The 20,266-nt window shown below is 53.0% G+C and overlaps 7 protein-coding genes across 7 annotated transcripts; 4 read left to right on the top strand and 3 right to left on the bottom strand.

Moving 5' to 3' along the window:
• Window positions 1–613: 613 nt before the first annotated feature.
• BO66DRAFT_73504 (chromatin segregase YTA7) lies at window positions 614–5,907 on the top strand. The gene is made up of 2 exons (XM_025653543.1): window positions 614–2,825; window positions 2,894–5,907. The coding sequence occupies exons 1-2, from the start codon at window positions 731–733 to the stop codon at window positions 5,797–5,799; spliced, it is 5,001 nt and encodes a 1,666-aa protein (XP_025504672.1). The 5' UTR covers window positions 614–730; the 3' UTR covers window positions 5,800–5,907.
• A 399-nt stretch (window positions 5,908–6,306) lies between these two features.
• Window positions 6,307–7,779, top strand: BO66DRAFT_372724 (Sec63 complex subunit SEC66). Its single transcript, XM_025645510.1, has 3 exons — window positions 6,307–6,461; window positions 6,617–6,927; window positions 7,086–7,779. Exons 1-3 carry the CDS (start codon window positions 6,362–6,364, stop codon window positions 7,494–7,496), a joined length of 822 nt encoding a protein of 273 aa, XP_025504673.1. The 5' UTR covers window positions 6,307–6,361; the 3' UTR covers window positions 7,497–7,779.
• BO66DRAFT_73521 (pentatricopeptide repeat protein) lies at window positions 7,685–10,604 on the bottom strand. Its single transcript, XM_025653544.1, has one exon. It carries the CDS (start codon window positions 10,432–10,434, stop codon window positions 7,873–7,875), a length of 2,562 nt encoding a protein of 853 aa, XP_025504674.1. The 5' UTR covers window positions 10,435–10,604; the 3' UTR covers window positions 7,685–7,872.
• Window positions 10,605–10,778: 174 nt separating this feature from the next.
• On the top strand, window positions 10,779–13,392 carry BO66DRAFT_470865 (putative origin recognition complex subunit 3). Its single transcript, XM_025652821.1, has 8 exons — window positions 10,779–10,895; window positions 10,975–11,184; window positions 11,239–11,312; window positions 11,361–11,595; window positions 11,647–11,786; window positions 11,845–12,118; window positions 12,173–12,294; window positions 12,345–13,392. The coding sequence occupies exons 1-8, from the start codon at window positions 10,833–10,835 to the stop codon at window positions 13,321–13,323; spliced, it is 2,097 nt and encodes a 698-aa protein (XP_025504675.1). The 5' UTR covers window positions 10,779–10,832; the 3' UTR covers window positions 13,324–13,392.
• A 65-nt stretch (window positions 13,393–13,457) lies between these two features.
• BO66DRAFT_348244 (uncharacterized protein) lies at window positions 13,458–14,686 on the bottom strand (the record flags this gene model as incomplete). Its single annotated transcript, XM_025644644.1, has 5 exons — window positions 14,611–14,686; window positions 14,439–14,561; window positions 14,325–14,385; window positions 14,130–14,266; window positions 13,458–14,074 (listed from the first exon to the last, which is right to left on the bottom strand). Coding segments are annotated over exons 1-5 (981 nt in total), but the record flags the coding sequence as incomplete, so codon positions are not given.
• Window positions 14,687–14,863: 177 nt separating this feature from the next.
• On the top strand, window positions 14,864–18,023 carry BO66DRAFT_470867 (snoRNA-binding rRNA-processing protein NOP14). The gene is made up of 2 exons (XM_025652822.1): window positions 14,864–15,183; window positions 15,254–18,023. Exons 1-2 carry the CDS (start codon window positions 14,899–14,901, stop codon window positions 17,753–17,755), a joined length of 2,787 nt encoding a protein of 928 aa, XP_025504677.1. The 5' UTR covers window positions 14,864–14,898; the 3' UTR covers window positions 17,756–18,023.
• BO66DRAFT_73604 (putative triacylglycerol lipase) lies at window positions 17,970–20,013 on the bottom strand. Its single transcript, XM_025653548.1, has 3 exons — window positions 19,705–20,013; window positions 19,282–19,629; window positions 17,970–19,225 (listed from the first exon to the last, which is right to left on the bottom strand). Exons 1-3 carry the CDS (start codon window positions 19,927–19,929, stop codon window positions 18,185–18,187), a joined length of 1,614 nt encoding a protein of 537 aa, XP_025504678.1. The 5' UTR covers window positions 19,930–20,013; the 3' UTR covers window positions 17,970–18,184.
• Between the last annotated feature and the right edge of the window lie 253 nt (window positions 20,014–20,266).

The following is a 20,266-nucleotide window of genomic DNA, read 5'->3' on the forward strand; positions in this document are numbered from 1 at the left end:
CCCCGGTCACTTCAACCGGCACTCCTCATTGATTTCCTTCCCTCCTTCTGTTCTTTCTCGTCATGCTGTCGATCGGTATCGTTCCTGGTACGGAGTAACTTGCCTTGTTTCCTCTTTTCACAGAAAGGTCTCAACTTGCGGAGGGGATCTTTTCGTCTCAGTTTCTTCCATTCATTTGATTCTGTCTTCTTTCCCTGTCCATCGACCTCTGGGTTCTCTCAACCTCTCCCAACTCCGCCTAGCGACTGCATGCGACGCGTTTTGACCTTTCTGGTGTCTCGCATCACTTCTTGCTCCATTCTTTTTTCTCTTGCGGGACCGGTTCACTTCGCGCGTTGCTGTCACCTTTGCACCGCGCGTTATATATACGACCTGCCTCGGTTCTCGCGGGCGCAAAACGGGGCTTTACCGATTTCCCTTCAACTTGGTAGCCGCCAATAGTCAATGCTTGCTGCTTGGTGAGCGCAAGGACAATTGCTTGTTGGTGCTGTTCCATGAGCCCGCAGTCTTTCCCCTCTCATTGAATCTGAGGTGTTTGTTTGGTGTTATTGTCCGCTGCACAATCCATTGGATCAATTGGCTTTACTGAAACGCTTCCAACAGCCGTTTTGTGCCGAGTGAGTGTTACTTCTCACGCGACCAATTCACTACCTTTCCGCATTGTTACTGGAGCATCGGGCGCACTGACACCCCAACGCCTCCAACAAGAAACACCATCGAACACATCACCATGCCTCGTGCCAAACGCTCCATCGAGGAGATGGCCAACAAGTCAGACTCGGATGATGACGACTACAGTGATCATCCGGTACGGTCGGCTCGACGCTCCGTCTCCCGGTCAAAGTCGAAGAAGAAATCCAAGCCCGCAAAGAAACGAGCCCGTCGCGGTTCGGACGATGACATCATCTCAGATGACGACGATATCTTCAGTGAGGACGAGGTTTCCTTCGAAGAATCGGAGGAAGAGGATGACGAAAATGCCCAACGGAATGCCAGAGGCCTAGTTGCTAGACGAGCCGCCACTAACCGACCGGTCTATAACGAAGGCGATACCAGCAGTATCGAAGATGACACCCCAGAAGACGATGAAGTTGACGTACAAACATCCCCGAAGAAGCGCAAAAGTACTGTTGTCAAGCTGAAGGTCGGGAACGCACTCAAACGACAAGCGCAGGCGCCACTGGACAATTTTCAAGGCACTCGCCGGGTGACGAGACGTACGCGAGATCCGTCGGAGGATATCTATGCCCTTACGAACTCCGGTCGTCACATGGAGACTGTCGAGCGAGGAACTCAGAGTCCGGAGATGGAAAGCCGGCTTCGACGGGGTTCCAGGGCATCGAAACGCATACCTGTGCTAGACGAGGAAGAGGAAGGCGAATTCCAAACGAAGCAGGAGGAAGAGGAGGTCATTGACGAGACGACCACCGAAATCAAAGGCTCGCAGCTTGAGATCTTGGAGAGCGATGTTCAAGTCAGTTTTGAGGGAGCTGTACCAAATCCCACCCAGAATGAGGACGATGGGGAAGGTGAGGATGAAGGTTTTGTTCCTGAATCCGAGAATGGCGATGCGAAGGCTGGCGTTGAGGAGGATGGGAACGACGAAGACGATGAGGAAGGGCCAATCACCAGAAGGAGATTGAGGCCAATTCGGGGCCAGCCAGCGGAAGATGAAGCCGACCAGCCTCAGGAAGTCCAAGAGGAGGAACCACGTCGATCTAGTCGCAAGAAACCCAACAACTTCCAACGCAAGCGTCGGGAAGAGGAAAGTGACTTCGAACCCGAAGAAGATTCAAACGACGATGACGAGGTTTCTCACTCCGGCAAGTCGAACGCATCTCCGCGCAAAGCCAGCCAAGCTCGTGATGATGATGATGATGACTACAGCACTACTGGTCGTCGCCCTGGTTTGCGCAAAAGGGCGTCTCGATCACGTGGCCAGTCGGAGGCAGGAGCTGATATTGCCGAGGAGCTAGCCGAAGAATTGGAAGACCTGCGAGGAAGTCGGTCTCGCCGTCGAGTACAACCTGAGATTGTCTACGAGAAACCTCGACGCAGTCGGAAAGATGTCGACTACCGTATCATTCGCCCGGATCTTATCCTGCCCATCGAAGAAGCCGAGAACGAAATTAATGAATCGCCTTCGCGTCGGGGCCGTGGGGGTGGTGGCGGCAGTTGGCAGCGTACTCTGTTTCCCACTTACGGGCCTTTTGGAGGTGGCGGGCCATCTGCGATCTTGGGTCCTCCGGGAGCACCCGCTGCGACGGGGGGTGTGGACAGCGATAGCAGTGATGATGAAGTTATGCAGCATCCTAAGACTGGGGTCAGTGGGTCGTTTTCGGCACCTGGACTACCCGGAGCGGGTCTTGTCGGTCAAACTCATGGCAATGACGCCGCGCAGGGCCTCTCGGGCACCCCTGCGAATCTCGGAAAAGTCAAAGATAAACAGGCGTTGGCCGATGCGGATCCACTGGGGGTAGATGTGAACGTCAACTTCGATAGTGTGGGAGGTTTACAAGGACACATCGATCAGTTGAAAGAGATGGTCTCTCTGCCACTGCTGTACCCGGAGATATTTCAGCGTTTCCACATCGTGCCCCCTCGTGGTGTCCTTTTCCATGGACCTCCCGGCACAGGAAAAACCCTTCTGGCAAGAGCTCTCGCTAACAGTGTCAGCTCGAATGGTCGCAAGGTCACTTTCTACATGAGAAAGGGAGCCGATGCCTTGAGTAAATGGGTGGGTGAAGCAGAACGTCAGCTTCGGCTTCTCTTTGAGGAGGCTCGCAAGACACAACCCAGTATTATCTTCTTCGATGAGATTGATGGTAAGTCAGATTGCTCTTAATCCCGATGCAACCGTGTAGCTTCATGAGTTAACCGACCTCTTACCTAGGTCTGGCACCTGTTCGGTCAAGCAAACAGGAACAAATCCATGCCTCAATTGTCTCCACCCTGTTGGCGTTGATGGATGGGATGGACGGTCGTGGTCAAGTGATTGTCATCGGAGCTACAAATCGACCGGACTCAATTGACCCTGCGCTTCGTCGACCCGGTCGATTCGATCGCGAATTTTACTTCCCTCTGCCCAACAAAGACGGGCGACGTTCTATTCTGGATATTCACACAAAAGGCTGGGAACCGCCGCTTCCAGATTATATCAAGGATGAGCTTGCAGAGATTACCAAGGGCTATGGAGGAGCTGATTTACGAGCTCTTTGCACGGAAGCTGCCTTGAATGCGGTGCAGAGACGGTATCCCCAAATCTACAAGTCTAATCAGAAACTTGTCATCGACCCGAAAACTATCGATGTCACACCGAAGGATTTCATGTTAGCAATCAAGAAGATGGTTCCCTCGTCGGAGCGATCAACCTCCTCCGGCGCATCGCCATTGCCCAAGTCGGTTGAACCTTTACTGCGTGCACCGCTTGCTGACATCGAGAGCCTGGTGTCTGAGATCCTACCGCAGAGAAAGCGGCTCACTGCGTTGGAAGAGGCACAATTTGAGGAGCCCGCTGGGGGTGGCTTCCAGCGCGAACAAATGCAGCAAGAGTTCGACAGGTCGCGAGTCTTCCGGCCTAGACTGTTACTCCGCGGCCCGCTGGGTATGGGCCAGCAGTATCTGGCGGGTGCCCTTTTGCACCACTTCGAAGGTCTGCATGTTCAGGCATTTGACCTTCCAACCCTTCTGAGCGATTCCACTCGATCTCCTGAGGCCGCCATCATACAGCTTTTTGCTGAAGTGAAGAGACATAAGCCCAGCGTGATCTATATTCCCAACATCCACACTTGGTCTGAAACTGTTGGGCAGGCTGTAATTGCCACTTTCTTGGGGCTACTTCGATCGGTTCCTCCCACAGACCCGGTGTTGCTATTGGGCGTTCAGGAGTCGAATAGCGAGGAATTGGACAATGGACTGATGAGAAACCTGTTCGGGTACTCCAAAAAGAATTTCTTTGACCTCAAGGCGCCGGGCAATGATGCACGTTATGAGTATTTTACCAAGGTAATCGACTACATCAAGACGTCTCCAGCCCACTTCCCCGATCCCGAAAACCGCAAGCGCCGGGAGCTTGAAACGTTGGAGATCGCGCCTCCACCGCCGCCCAAGGCTGCCACCCCGCCAAGCAAGGAGCAGCTTAAGGCCCAGAAGAAGAAGGACTACCAGACCCTCAATCTCCTGAAGATCCGGATTCAGCCTATCATGGATCAAATCAAGAAGTACAAAAGGTTCAGAACGGGCGTGATCGACGAGTCTCAGATCCGGTACCTCTGGGAGGAAGAAAATCCGAGTATCGTTACCAGTGATCTGCCAATCGAACAACGGACCACCTTCCGACCGTTCGAGAAGGCTTTCGACAAGCACGGCGTTCCCGGACTACGTGAAACAGTATCGGGCAAATTCTTCTACAACCTGGAGATCGTGACTATCGAGAAACGGCTTTCCAACGGGTACTACAAACGACCAAAGGACTTTTTGGCAGATATCAAACGGTTGGCAAAGGACGCGCGGCAGTTAGGTGAACAAGAAAGGCTGCTCAGGGCCAATGAGCTCTTGTCCAATGTCGAGGTTGACATCGCTACCATCGAGCAGGCCGAACCGGCCCTTGTTGCCGAGTGCGAGGGTGTCTATGTGCGGGAGTTAGAGAGAGAAAAGATTGCGCTGGAAAGGGCTCGAAAAGCAGCAGAGGAAGACGAAGGGGGCTTTGTGGGACGGCTGACCGCTAACTTGGTTCCACACGGAAATACCGACTCTGGTCCATCAAGTGGTCCCGTTGTTCTCGGAGAATCGTTCCCTGACCTCGGGCCCAAAGACACAGGAAGGCCGGTAACGCCTACACGACCATCGACAGTGAGCTTCACAAACGGCTTTCACCACGGTGGTGGCTCGGATCTGAACGACCTCAGCACGCAAGCAGTCACAAGCAACGGCTCCCACGACTATCAGGCTGATGGCGATGGGGATACATACATGACAACCTCGGATCAGTCGACAGGGCGCGACACACAAACCAGTTCATTCGGGCCCTCTGCACAGCCAAAGCCAGCATATTCCCATACGGCACCTTCACAGCAGGTCCGACGTGAATCCGGCATCTCTAGCTTTTCTCAAAAAGGGCCTGTTACCCCCTTAGCACCTGGATCTCAACCCCATGATTACACCAATGAGGCGTCTACCACGCAGACAACGTCCGACAAAAAGTCATCGGAGCAATCGTCGGTCCCGCAAAACCACTTGCATAGTCCTGTGACTGCTCACGGAATCAGACATGAGTTCCCGGATCTTACACAGTACCCCGATCGTGTGTCCCAGGAAGAACACCTGCCGGACACACAGCAAGGAGACAGCAGCCAGCCTTCACCACGCCTCCAGGGTGGGTATGCTGATTTGGTACATATTGACAACGGAGGGGCATCTCAGCAACGCGCCCAGCCTCCAGTCCCCCTGTTCGAGACTGCTGGCAAGCACTCCGCTCATGTGCCGGCAAACCTGCAATCTTTGCTGAATAATGAAGACCTTTCACCTAAGTTGATTTTGGATCAGGAGTACGTTCAGAGTTTGCACAATCAGCTTACGCAGCGAACGAGCGGCTGCAGCGTGGAGCAGTTGGAGCAGATTAACACGAATCTGATGGACTATCTCTGGCAATCCCGCAGCGAATGGAATCGCAGCATAGTAGCTGCTGGCATTCGCGACACGTTCAACGACGTTCTGGAAGACATGTTGGCTATGCAAGAGATTGGGCCTATCAGCCAGAAGACGAAAGAACTCTTGGGCGAGTCTGCGTATCACTCGTAGGCCCTATTCTCAGGACCGGCTGGCTACACTTTCAAGTGGATTTATTTCTCGTTTCTTCTCATTTAGTTTCGTCTCATGCGCGGTTTGGTTCTAGGGATACCTCTTTGAAGTGACAATGGTTTTATGTAATAGGCTGTATGGCAGATGACGCCGTCAGCATTTCAGTGGGTTACAAGCTTCTGTTTCCTTTGCATGGCTGAATCATACCTGGCTTGGTTATGGGTTCTCGCATTGATTGATTCCATTATACCGGGCGGTGCAGGCTTCGTTTATTTGGGTAGCCCGATCAGACTCTTTAGGCAGTAGTGCAGCTGTAATATCTCTGGAAGGTATTCGTGCTGTCGTACTCAGTGGCATTAATTTTGAGTATGTAGATAGAAATGTTGTGGTGAATCAACCCTTGCTTATCGATAAAGGGTCCAGACATGTGACACGGCCAAGACACCAGCCTGGCCTTTAATGTACTCATTGATCCGTTCCGCCTTCTGCTTCCGCGTGGCTTCAAAACCACACCAACTCTTTCCAATTGTTTACCACGCTTACACACCACATACTCTTCAAGATGGTGGATTGGATCTCCCTCGCGGTGCCGTTTGCCTACTTGGGCGTTCTACTCGGCTCTCTCGCGACATTCTCCTCTCTCTACCGCAAGCGCAAAGCCAGTACGTATTGACGTTCATGATGCATCATCCATCTCTTCCCTAGCCCTCCAACCCACCACAAACCCCCCCCCCCCCCCCTTCTTAGACATTCTACCGCACCCAGAGCTCTCCTATACGCACGCGCGGATCTTCACTGACTGCCAACCCGCCAACAGCCAAGGCATTCTCCCTGGAGCCATGGTTCCCCGCCCACGTGCAACGCGACATCTATTTTAACCTGCTCCACCTCGACCCTCCGAAGGACAGCAGCAAGGAGAAGAAGGGCCCCGCGGTGCCGGAGTCGGTACTGAAGGCGGCATTGCTGCGCCGCGCGATCGAGGACATCAAGCGCGTCATGCAATTGAGGTCGCAGAAGCAGGCCCTGGCCATGTTGCTGCAGCGCGGCAGTGTGGGGGATGATCTCTGGCAACGGTTCACACGCGCGGAAAAGGAGATGGAGGAGGAGGTGCGGGATGTTGTTGCTGAGGTTTGTTCTTCTTTTCTTTTCTCTTTTTTTTGGGTTTCCTTCCCTCTCCCTTTCGTTTTGTCTTGAATTGGTTTTCCTTTTTTGGGGGGGGGGGGGGGGGGGGGGGGTGATAGAGGATATGAGTAGAGAGTTGAGTGGGTTGACACGTTCGGATCTAGGCGAATGCGTACGTTCCTGGCTGGGGTCAGACGATCTTTCAGTCGGCCAACGAGATGCTGAACAACGATCTCTACCGGGAACGCATGGAGAAGGAGCAGGCGAAGCTTGAGGAGGAGCGCAAGTGGTGGGAGAAGAAGAGGGCGAACACTCAGGAGGAGTTTATGAAAGAGCTGGATGCCGAGGCGGCGAATGCGCCGCCTTCGAGGAAACAATCCGAGTCCTCTGCCCCCGCCGCTCCCGCTGCTGCTACCCCCACGACCCCGACCGCTACGAGTGGTGCCGCCACGCCGAATTCTTCCACGCCGGCGATCAAGACCCCCGAATCGTCCTCCGGCGCGCCGCCTTCCGTGGCGGGAAGCAGTGATGATGATGGGGTGTTGGTCGAGGCGGATGAGCAAGGAAAGAAGTAGACGAGGTTCAATATGTCTGTATGGGATTGGGCAGCTTTCAGTGTGATCTTTTCGACTTTTTTTTCTCCCGGTGCGATGTTATCCAATGCTGTTCTTGAACAAGGTTATGTCCCGGTTTCACTTCTGCTCGAAGTCCGTTGGTAGCGCTGTATTTCCCATTGAGTGGGAAGAAAAGATTCCTTTGTTACAACATGATACACCAGCCTCAAGAGAGGAAATGTTCATCCGTTTTACATCATACTATAACCACTTTATATACACACGAAACGAGACCGATGAGAACCTGCCCTAAAACGCCATCTATACTAACGCTGCAAGCCATATTCCAAGGTAGGCGCCAAATATCGCGGGTAAACACGCTTTTCGGACAACAACTTCACAACAGTTGGCTATCGCCCTCCATTGCCGACCCCAGATCAATCCCGGATACTGCCATCTCGTCCGCCACCGACCTGATTTGGGATTCGACGAGACTCGGGTTGTTGGAGATTCGGTTCATTACCGCGCGCAGCAGCTCAACCATGATCTCCAGCTGGTACTGCTCTTGCTCGGCCGGTTCGAGCCCCTGCAACGTTTGACCCCGGGCCTCGAGCGCGGCCGTCTTCCGGTTATTAAGGAGCTGCACCAGCGTCTGCACATGCGCGACGCTCTCCTTGCTTCTGGGAGTGCTGGAAAGGCGGCGGAGACGACGTTTGGGTGTGTCGGCCGGGACACCGGCCATGCGGGCTACCTGAAGAACGATGATCCGGGCGGTGGTTGCGTCGGGGGCAAAACCGAATGTGGCGCGCATCGCGTGGAGAGCGACGAGCGTGCCCGGGAGGTCCTTGGATAGGCAGAAGCAACGGATGATCTGGTCGTATAACTCCTTGGAGAATCCTTCCCGTGCGAGTGACTGACCGCGGGCCGGGAGCTGAGCGAACCACCGTACCAATTCCGAGAAGAGAACGCGAGCGCTGGGGAAGCCGGCCACAAAGGCGGTCCGGCTACGGTCGTACTGGAGCTTGCCGCAATCCCATAAGCAGGCGAAAGTCTCGAGGTCCGGTCGTGTCACGGTGCACAACGATTGATATTTCTGCCACAGGGCCTGTATGTCTTGTTTCCGAAGCTCCGCGTAGAGAAGGTGGTTCATGAAGTACGAATTGGGCTGAAGGCGCGCATCGCCTAGGCATTTGATCAGGTATTTGACCATGTCTTCATCGCTCCGTCGAGTGTAGTGAAGAAGAAGGATCGAAAAGGTCTCAATAGTAGCACTGGGCATGGGGCGCTGCATGAACTTCGGTATGCGAGTGCTGTCCATGTCCTGATCGATATCGACCTTGGGTGCTTCCCCTCCTGCATTAATTCGGGCCCAAGCCGAGTCAATTCGTCGCTGAACCATCGCCCATCCTAGGCATTCGGCTTTTTCCCGTGACGCGGCATCCCCGTCCCGCAGCCAAGCAGCAACAAGACCGTTGAGATGTTTGGGATCCGGATGGATGCCTCTTTCGTACATCAGCTCGACTACGAGTGCTGCAGAGTCCACCTCACCCATGCCTATAAGCTTCTTCATCCAACTGGCGTAGAAAAAACGATTCTGGAATTGTCGGGGCAGAAGAGTCAAGGTCGATAATGACACCCTGTTCACCTCTTCCTCCGAGACGCTCGACGCTTGAAGACTGCCAGCCAGGCCAAGGGCCGCCTTGTAGAGTGCGGTTGAGTCGTTCGCCGGATCACGCCCGGTCACCATCATGTCTTTGAACACGGCTATGGCCAGGCCCAGCCTGCCAGCTTTAAGCAGACCGATGCTGACGGAGTCGTAGTCGTTCATCGTCATTTGGTGATCGCGGAAGGCTTTGAGCTGGAGATACAACGCCCACGCCTTGGCCTCTGCCTCTTTCCCCGGCTTTTCAGCCCATGCTGTTATGATGGGAATGAGGATCCGAGGCTGACGGGATGAATCATTTGCGAGGAATGCTAGGGCAATATCCTGCGCTCGCTGAGGATTGCCTTCCGCCGAGAACAGCTGTACCCCCAAGGTCCAATACGCTTCCAGGTCTTCTTTCGTCTGGCAAAGCCCAGTCTGGTGGGCTTCCCACTGTTCCAGGGCATCTCCTGTCTTCCCCGTGACATGAAGTGCTTCGATAAACGAGATGATTCGTCGTGTCGAAAGAGGAAAGCCAACTGAAATGGCATCTTCAGCAAGGGTCTGGATGTGCGTCGCGACCTGGGACCCCGGTAGACTTTGGTGCGCTTGCGAATCCCACAATAGCGTCCAGGCTTCTTCCGGTATCGATTTCAAGAAGCCAGGGACAATGCGTTTGCAGCGACGATACCACTTCCATACTTCCTGTATTCCTCGCTCATCCCGCGTTCCTTTCGCGACGGATTTCAAAGTCTGGTTGAATTTTTCAATGTAAGGGCGATGTTCTGTTTCATCGGGTATGATCTCGTAAGACTTCCGAACGACCTCTTTGCGGGATCCCTTGCCATCAGAGTTTGAGTACCAATTTTCTTCCTCCTCAGCCATACCCTGAAACTCTTCCTTCAGCATGTCGTCAAGCCCCTCATCAAAGACTTCATCGAACCAAGGTTGGGGTTTGGAAGGGCCCTTCTCCGCCTCGTGTTTTCGGATAACTTCGAGCGCAATCGCTCGCTCCTTCTCCGGCAGCTCGCGAATAAACCGGCTATTGGGACCGAACGGGCCCTCCTTCAGGATTTCCAACTCTTTATCTAACTTGGCCAACTCGGCCTCCACCTCTTCTCGTTCGGCGCGGTCATCGGCCTCGGGGTCGACCTTCCTGATATGCTTGCTTCCCGGTGTTGCTTTTTCGAAGAAGTTGATTTTGTCATTGGGCCCGCCATAGTGAAGGTAACGTGGTGCTACCGGGTGAAAGGCCCCCGGCCCTCTGCGGGCCACATGTTGGTACCACCGAGCTCCTCGGACGGCCTGGCGGAGCATAGAGTTCGACCGTTTTAGCGCATCGGACAAATAGTGTGCGGTTCGGAGAAGGCTCAACGCAAAGTGCGTGTGAGAGAGTGTGTGTGGAGTGCAAGTGTGTATATGTGAGATTGCGAAAAGACGGAGGCAGGGTGGGAGGGGGAGGGGAAGGAAAAGGAGCAACAGGGAAGTTAGTGAGCAGTGGCGGAATGAAAAGCGCGGAGGAAGATCATCAGCTCCGCGGCGGAAAACCAATACTTACTTGATCTGGTTTAGCGCAAATGTGAGCTCGATTCCACCCTCTTTCAATCGGTCTCGCCCTCTCCTCCCTCTCCCTCTCTCTTTTCGCGACTGTCCCTTGTATCCTACGGGTGCTATCCTGTGCAATCTAGCTGGAAGATACTCCCGGGCAGCCCGCGATGGATGCGGATCTGCTAGAATTGGACGCCGGGGGCGCCTCGAAAGATGGCTCCCAAAGTCAGGTACAGAACATACCTCTCCCGTCGCAGCGCTTGTCCTTCCTGGACTCCCCAGTCCGTCGCTGACAATCAAGGTTGGAAGGGTGTTTACATTTATCGACCAGCAGATAAGATCAAATCCTCGGGAGAACGACCGACGAAACGGCGCAAAGTTGCACGAACGAATCTACCGAAGGCTGCGAATTTCCGTCCTTTTGTATCTCTCTTGAACGGCGATGAAGTTGCAAAGTCCATTGAACTGCGATATCGCACATACCAAAAATTTTGGGCTGCCCAGGAAGCAAAAATCAAGGTACGCGAGCAAATGCTGTGTTTTGACCGAGGGAGTAATAACGATGTGACTTAGGGCATTCTGGATGATGTCGACTCCGAGGTCCTCACCAATGTCCTGTCCTTCGTCAGGTCGACCTCACCCCAAACGTAAGATCGCGGTACCACCGAAGGAAGCCAGTCCCTAATCAAAGACAGTTACGACGGCTGTATACCTGCGGCGCTAGTCACGGTTGGCTCCAATGTCTCGTCCCTCGGCCGACTGCTTTCTAGACTAAACGGTCAACTGACAACAACTGGAGAAGGCGGGGTTATTGCATTGGAATCTGGTGATGCACCGAACCTTAAGACAACTCTGAAGAACATCATCCGCTTCGGTATCACAAATACGGAGGGAAATGAGGGTTATCAGAGTTTTGTCACTGACCGAGAGGTATAGCGAGTTTATCCTCCAGCCGACAATGAGCGCTAATGGTGACCATAGGGTCCAAGAGTGCTTGGTTATGACCTTGACTTGTTGGCAGACTATGTCAAAAGAAAGGAGGTCAAGAAGCTGGTTCTAGCATTTCGTGACAGTGAAGCATTTGACCCTGGTATTCTGGCGGACCTCTTGTCGCTTTTGAGGTGAGCTATTTCGTATCAAATTACGGTGGTTATAAGATTTATAACTCACGGTTATCAGCTCGTGGCTCGATCGAATTCCATTGACACTTATATTCGGTATCTCGACGTCCGTGGAACTTTTTGAAGGGAGACTACCTCGGTCCACGGTTGCCCTGTTGCGAGGACGGTATTTCGAGATTCACGAAGCAAGCAACTGCGTGGATCGCATATATGGGAGGATACAAGCAGAACAGGATGGAAAATTTTGGCTAGGTCGTAACATCACCGGCGTACTATTTGAGAAGCCAAGCGACTCCTTTCAGACACCAGAAGCTTTCAGTCGAACAGTTAAGGTAAGTTTTTTGCGCACAGGCACCATGTTCGGTGGCCTAGGCTAAGTCTCTCAGTATGCCTATATGTCACATTTCTTCGCCAACCCATTAAGCGTGCTCCTTGCGGATGATGCTGCTACCACAATACAACACGACAAAGTATGCGAGGCTCTCAGAAATCTTCCATCTTTCCGAAGGTAAGTGTCTCGCCTCTAGTTTCGGGCTGCCAGGTCTAAAACAATTTAAGGTACTGCGAAGATACATTGGAAGAAGGCTGCGCTGAACAAGTTCGCAAGTTATTGAAAGATGATGCCTTCCTTCTCGAGCAAAGCGCCCAGTGGGTAAAATCGGGTCAGCAGAAAATGCGCGACATATTCAAATGCGTGGATATGGTGCAACGAGCGTTGAAGAAGTTCAACATCGTAAAGAAAACCAGTATCTCTGATCTATCAATCCGGGCACTTGCTGGGGAGCTGCAAACCTCTGCATCATATGAGGATGTTCTTCGAGCAATCAAGACGCTCGATTCCGACCAGATGAAGCTCTTTGCAATGATGTTGCCGGATACACTTACCGCTAGCTCTGATTTTGCGCAAATTCAAGCAGACTTTGGGGCTCTGCTCCAGGTCTATCAAGGAACTGAACCACTCAAAAGTGGGTATGATAAACAACATTCAGTCGTGGCGACAACGGTTGTTCAACAGCGGGTGAAACTCAGCAAGGCCAAGGTCAAATTGCCCAAAGAGAACGCAGAATTTACGAAAATCATCGATCGCTTCCATGCCCTCTTGGAAGCATGTCTCGAGGAGACTTTGGTAAGGCCTAATGACTTGGTCTTGCATGAAATCTTCCTCCTTGATATGAGGAATCCCCTGAAGGAAGTCTTCTCTCCGCGACCGCGTTTTGCTGTTGAGCGGGCACTCTCGAGTCCTTTCGACTACCTCATCTCATCACCTGAAAGTTCGACGGTCAAAGTCTCAGCGCACCAGCCGGCAGCGGCTATTTTATATCAACTGTATCTAGAGTCTGGCTCGCTAGTGAACGTCCATGACCTATGGCAAGCGTTCTATGCGGTGTTTGAAAGCGAGCAGGGGAATGGTTGTGATGAACGGACAGCGATGGCTCTGTTCTATAGGGCCTTATCGGACTTGAAGGCCCTTGGAATGATGAAAAGCAGCCGGAAGAAGGTTGATCATGTTTCTAAAACCGCGTGGATGGGTCTGTGAGACGTCATACCAAAAATTGCATTGCAACATATCTCGAAGTTCAAAGGGTATCATAAATATAATAAACATGCAGCATTGTCCTTGTCCGTCACCACTCTTTGCCCCAGAGTGTTGTTGTCTACAGTCGATCACTCGGTCATAGGTACCTGTATAATATCCTCATTACCCAAAGCACGGCCCCCTTCGCTCAATACCATCGCCTCTCGCCTGCGTCTTCTGACAGCTTGTTCCTCGGCGGTTCTCTGCTGGATCCGTGGGCCGGATACTCGCCAAGACCCGGCGGTATCTTCACCATCGACCATCCATACATCGCTGTCATAGTCATCATGATCATTTTCCTCCAGCATACTACCCATGAGGCCAAACTTGCGTAGTTGTTTCGCGCCGTCCACGTGTGAAGACAAAGTACCAAAAATCGCACTCATCACCGCATCATCCGACCACCACGTTTTCATAAGAATCACGACATCTTGACGTCGTGGCCGCTCTCCAGTGGCGCACGGAAAGGGGTACTTGGCCAGCCAACGACTGACGATACCAGCCTCTAGCGCAGCAGGCACATTTTCTTGTAGGACCATATTGAGTATATTCAGCGCTTTCTTCTCGCCCAAAGGCCTGGTCTTTGGGAGAATCGGTGAGACGGTCGTCGATGTCTCCTCTGTATGTTCGTCCAGGAAATTGCAAAGACAGTTGATTAGCGCGGTATAGGCAGGGAGGTCCTGCAGCCGGGAGCAGACGGAGGTGCGAGAGACTGATACTGCGAGTTAGCAGGAATTTGGTTTCTGATGGACGGACAGATGCCATACGAGCCCGGTTAGAAACAAGAAAGTACAATGCATTCAGCGCCTTGTTGCGTTGTGTTTTGTCTCTGCTCACCAAGTCTTGCAGCAGCAGATCCCGGGTCTCGCCTTTTGTTGATCGTTCTGCGATGATACGCAGTGCGCTGGAATGACTCTTTAGTCGATGTGGATAGTTATGCGGGGAGGGGTGCATCATCGTACGCTGCTCGGAGATCATGGCTAGTGCTCTCGGAAAGCTTTTGTAAAGTGTCTAGATTGAGTGCTGTTCTCTATTTAGCTCCCAATATGACAAAACACATATGCGCTGGCGCATACCTTCTTCGGTGCCCTCAGTAATCATCCTATCATCCCTTTCCTCAATATGCTTAATCTCCGTCAACTCGCGCACTTGGCGGAGATCTGTGACGATCCCGCGAACGGCGAAGAAGAGTGAGACACCTAGAATGTCTCAGCGACCAGATATCGTCTTTGAGGCGCACTAGCTCACCTAAGCACAGCCATAACAAATTATCACCCATACGGTCCGCCATTTTACTATACCTCAATTCGGCGCTATGGTGGAGTTGAAGACGGTAGAGCTGCGGCGCGTCGGAAGGGCATTGGAAAGCGGGGAAAGTAATAGTGCCGGCAGAACAAGTGCCAAGATGGGGCGGTGAGGTATCTTTTTTTCCCCGGGGCGGATCCCAATCGCGCCGGTTTGGCCCAAAAATTTCGGCGGAGTTCCACCTCCGAGCACAAGTGAGCGGACGTCGACAACTCCCTGCACGCCCCAACGATGCCGCCGTCGCAGTTGAAGCAGCTTAAGGCCTCTCTTCGAGATGGAGGACTGCTGGGCCCCCAGCAGTCCAAGAAGCAAAAGCAGCAGAATGCAAAGTCCGGCGTTGCTGCGCAGAACCGCATTCAGCGCAACAACGCCCTGCAGGCCATCCGCGATCGATTCAATCCCTTCGAGATCAAGACGACTTCGCGGCCGAAGTTCGATGTAACTACCCGCGATGTGCCTAAGAAGAACGCCGGTCAGGCCAGACCTGGTGTGACCAAGTCCTACGGTGAAGAGAAGGTAGTTCCAGCCCAATATTTGCAGAACTTCGAGATTGTCGCTAATTGTCGTCTGTTTCCATTTTATCTAGAGGCGTCAAACCCTTCTTCAGGAGATGAACCGGCGAAACAAAGTTGGCGGTATTCTCGATCGTCGTTTTGGTGAGGACGACCCGACGATGACGCCGGAGGAGAGAGCGGCCGAGCGGTTCGCCAGACAAAGCCAGAAGAAACTGAGGAAGGAATCTATGTTCAACCTTGAGGACGATGACGAGGAGTTTCAGCTCACTCACATGGGAGAAACCCTGTCCTTCGGAGAGGGTGTCAACCTAGATGATTTCCAGGAGGGTGATATTGGGGCGGAGGAGGACAACGATGATGAGGAGCTGCCCAGGAAGAGGAAGCGGATGTTAGAGGATGAGGATGATGATGCTGATTTGGCGGGCATGATTTACGACGACGAAGAGGGAGAAGAACTGCCCGAGCGAAAAAAGTCGAAGAACGAGGTCATGAAGGAGGTTATCGCCAAGTCGAAGTTCTACAAGCTCGAGCGGCAGAAGGCCAAAGAGGATGACGATGATCTCAGAGAAGAGCTCGACAAGGGACTTCCCGATCTGTTTGACATGCTGAGGGGCGTCAAGCCACCACCCAAGCCAGAGCCCCCCAAGGATGATCTAGCGGCAATGAATCCCGAGCGGGCCGCTATATTGCAAGGGAAAAATCCCGATGATGCCGAAAAGGAGTACGATCAGCGCTTAAAGCAGTTAACCTTCGACAAGCGGTCCGCACCCACGGATCGTACCAAGACTGCTGAGGAAAAGGCAGAGGAGGAGGCTCAGCGCCTGAAGACTCTTGAAGAAGAGCGGCTTCGACGTATGCGTGGCGAGGAGTCAAGTGAATCCGAAGCCGAGGTGGCGGAGGAGGAGGAAGGTGAGGACGAGGACGGCGAGGGATCAAACGATGAGTCAGTCTTCGACGACGCAAAGGCTTTCGGCTTGCAACAGCCTACCGAGGCGGTCACTCGTCCTGAACTTGGGGTCGAAGACGAAGATGATTTCATTATCGATGACGATCTTGTGGAGACGAGGTCAGATGTGAGTCTGTCTTTCGATGAGGATGAGGACATGGAATCCGGTGTAGGTTCGGAGGAAGAGGAGGATGAAGATGAGCAAGATGATGAGCTTATCAACGGATTCTCGATTCCTGGACTCAACGATGGAGATGCCACAGCAGCGGCAGACGGCGCTAAAGAGGTCAGCGATGGTCTGGCATTCACATATCCATGCCCCGGTAGCCACGAAGAATTCCTAGAGATCATCAAAGATGTTCCAATGCAGGATCTCCCGACCGTGATTCAAAGGATTCGAGCCCTGCATCACCCCCGTCTTCACAGCGACAACAAGACCAAGCTTAGCCGCTTTGCCGGCATTCTCGTCCAACACGTCGCATATATGACTGAACTATCGGACCACCCTCCTTTCTCGATCGTGGAGAACATCCTTCGTCACATCCACTCTATGGCCAAGAGCCACCCTGAAAGCGTTTGTCAGGCATACAGAGCCCATTTGCGCCAAATTGCGACTGACCGCCCTCTAAACCTTCGCCCCGGCGACCTGGTCATCCTGACCGGCATTGCGACGACGTTCCCAACTTCTGACCACTTCCATGCCATCGCGACGCCCGCCCATCTCTGCATTGCCAGGTACTTGGGCCAGGGTTCTGTCAACAACCTTAACGACTTCGCAACGGGCGCCTACGCAGCCAGTCTCTGCCTGCAATACCAGGCCATCTCAAAGCGCTACATGCCAGAATTCATCAACTACTCACTGAACGTCCTCTACCACCTCAATCCGGAGGAGCAGACCGACGCATCCGCCATGGGATTCTTTCCCTCTCGGAGTCCATCTACGTCTCTCCGACTGAACCTTTCTTCCAAGCCCATCTCTTCCCGCAGACTTCGATTCTGGGACGTGGCGGATGCGCCTGAAGACGAGGACCAACTCAAGCTCTCCATCATCAATACTTTTGTCAACCTTCTTTCCTCCGCCTCTGATACTTGGTCTGGCAAGTCCGCCTATACCGAGATTTTTTCCCCCGTAGAGAAAGTCCTCTCCTGCCTTTTCCAAGCTCTCGACATCACCACCAAGGGCAAGGGTAAAGCCAGCAAGAACCTCATATCCTCCTCCGTGCTCGATTCCTTCAAGTCGACCCTCGACAAGATCACCGCGCAACTCTCCCAAGCCCGCCACGCCCGTCGGCCCCTCCTCCTCCATAACCACCGGCCCCTCGCTATCAAGACCGCGATTCCCAAGTTCGAGGAATCCTTCAATCCCGACAAGCACTATGATCCCGACCGCGAGCGCGCTGAGGCCAACCGTCTCAAGGCGGAGTACAAGCGCGAGCGCAAGGGTGCCATGCGCGAGCTCCGCAAGGACGCCAACTTCATTGCGCGCGAGAAGCTGCGCGAGAAGAAGGAGCGCGATGCGGAGTACGAACGCAAGTACAAGCGCCTCGTGGCCGAGGTGCAGAATGAGGAGGGCAGGGAGGCGAATGCTTATGAGAGAGTCAAGAGGATGCGACAGGGCAAGCGGTGATCACGACGATCTTGGCGCCTCTTCTCCCCGACTCCATGACATAGATGCATCTTTCCCCTTCGCTGGTTTTGACCTCGATGTGTCTCTTGCAAGCCGGTCTTGGGTGCGTAGATGGGTGGACTGCTTCGGGAGTTTCGCCTTCGCGTCCCACCCAACATCTTGTAGTATGCTCTGGCACATCTATGTACATATCTACCTTTTCTTTATATCTACTACAGTATTTTGTCGACGGTGTTAGGGCAGATAGAAAAAACTTACCATCTTTCACAATTCCATGGATTGGATTGGCATTCTGTGCTCTAGTAGACCACGGCTATACGTATGTTGGCCCACGATTCAAGATCAGGAGGGATGCAGATATGTACATGCGTAGAGAAAACAAAGTAAACTCGTCCAAAGAACCGACGTTGCATGAGTGTCGAGAAGGACTCACTGTTGCAAGGCAATTCCAATACTGATTAGGTAGTCGCATCTCGCCTTCTGATCTAGCGGCACCTTCTCCATCTTGGTGTCTCCCGTCCTAATGAAGAGCCGACGGTCGCTGTTGCCATTACCACTCCAGGTCTCCCATTCTGGACTACCAGGATAGCGATAGGGATTCGGATCGAAGGCCTTGATGAAGCTAGTCCAGTACCCCTGCATGACGGGGATGATAGGCGCATTTGAGGTGAAGTAGGACGCGGGTGGTGTTCCAGTCACATACTGCGGACCCCAGATGGCATTCAGTTCTACGACATGGTAAACCCCTTCCCCGGTGGATTCAGAGCTCGGGTCTTGGACTGCATAGTGATAATTCCAGCTTTTCACCCCGGCTTCTGAGAACGCCGTTGACATGGCGATACCGGGACAATTGTAGCGGAGTTCGCCATATGCGTTGCTGGTCGGCCGCCAATATACACCAGCATCAGGAAACAACATAGTCTGGTTCTCATCGAGGTACAAGTGATTGACTATGGCGAGCTGGTCTAGTTGGATTGCTGGGAATTGACTCTGGATGAATGTGTCGGCCTCGCCCACACTGGATATACTCTTCGGGACAAATGTTGTGCCTTCATTGGTCACATCGCCAAATATAACAGGGACCTTGATAAATTTCCCTAGGGAGAATAACCGGTATGTATAGTCAGGGACTAGGTCGCCATCAATGGTAGGCGCATAGAAGTAGAGGGGCGGCTTCTGTGCGTCAGGAAGGGGGGTGCCGATGTTTTGCCGCTGGAAGGTTCCTGCGTCCAATTTGCGCAAACACGATAGAGTGTCGTCTTCGCTTGCACAGCCAGTGCGAATCACGAGGTTGTTATACGCAAATTGAGCTTCGGTTGCAGTCAGCATGGTGGCAAAGCTTTGCGATTCCGCAGCAGCGGCATGGAAAAGACCTCGATCCTCCCCAGCGTAGGCCGAGAGGAGAAGAGTAATTGAGGCTGCTCCTGCACTGTCCCCTCCAATGACCACATGTTCAGGATCACCGCCAAACTTGGGCGTAGTAGGTCAGTGCAAAGTCGCACTCATTTGGGCAAGCTTTGGCTTACTTTTGTTATATGCGTCTGAACCCACTGCAAGACTTTAATCTGATCTTTGAGCCCGTTGTTCGAACTTCCACCTTTCAGGACCTCAGACCCCGAGAGGAACCCGTAAGGACCGACTCGGTAGTTGAAGTTAACCACCACGATACCAGTCTCGGACGCCTGAATCAGCCCAGTCCCGTTGAAGTTGGCATTCGAGTCTGCATTAAAGCCTCCGCCTTGGATAAACACAAAGACCGGCAGCTTTGATGCATTCCTTGCCCGATTCGGAGCGTACACATCAAGGAACAGACAGTCTTCAGATGTCCCAGTTGGGATGGGGTACTGATCGGTGGGTATACACAAGGGACCATGCTAACTCTGACATCTCAGCGTCGGTTCAAGACAAGGACTGTGTGCTACAGTCTTAAAGGGGGTCCCCAACAATACCTGAAAGGCAGTCTGAACTCCTTCCGCCGTTTCTGGATCTTGAGGCGCAGCAAATCGCAAGGACCCTACAGGAGGGGCAGCATAGCGAATTCCCAACCATTGCACAATGCCATTGGAGAGGGCCTGTCCTCGATATTGCGAATAGCCAAGGTTAACCGTCACATTTTGGAAGCATTCCACATGAATGATGAGGCAGATGACCAGTGTTTGGAAAATCAGTCTCATGATAATGACGATGATGTCAAGCAACAGCCGCGAATGGCTTGCTGCAGAACCGCGGTGTGTTTACGCCGTGCTTTCATGCTGTGCGAGCAGAGCATCCCTTTTGAATGGCATATCAACCAGAGTCGAGACCCCTGAAGGCATGCTTCGAGGAATGCGATGGATCCGCCCTTCAATCCAGAAAGGGCTCTCCTTGCATCATCACATGATGGATGTGAGCCGTCATCCTGAGTTTCTCGGCAATGATTGACGCAGACAACGATATGATCCGGAATTGTGAGGACCAATTGAAGAGTGCCAGCAAAGAGGGGTGTATGTACACCCCGAGCCGTAAGTTGCG

Source organism: Aspergillus aculeatinus, assembly GCF_003184765.1.
Source record: "Aspergillus aculeatinus CBS 121060 unplaced genomic scaffold BO66scaffold_20, whole genome shotgun sequence".
NCBI classification, from domain to species: domain Eukaryota; kingdom Fungi; phylum Ascomycota; class Eurotiomycetes; order Eurotiales; family Aspergillaceae; genus Aspergillus; species Aspergillus aculeatinus.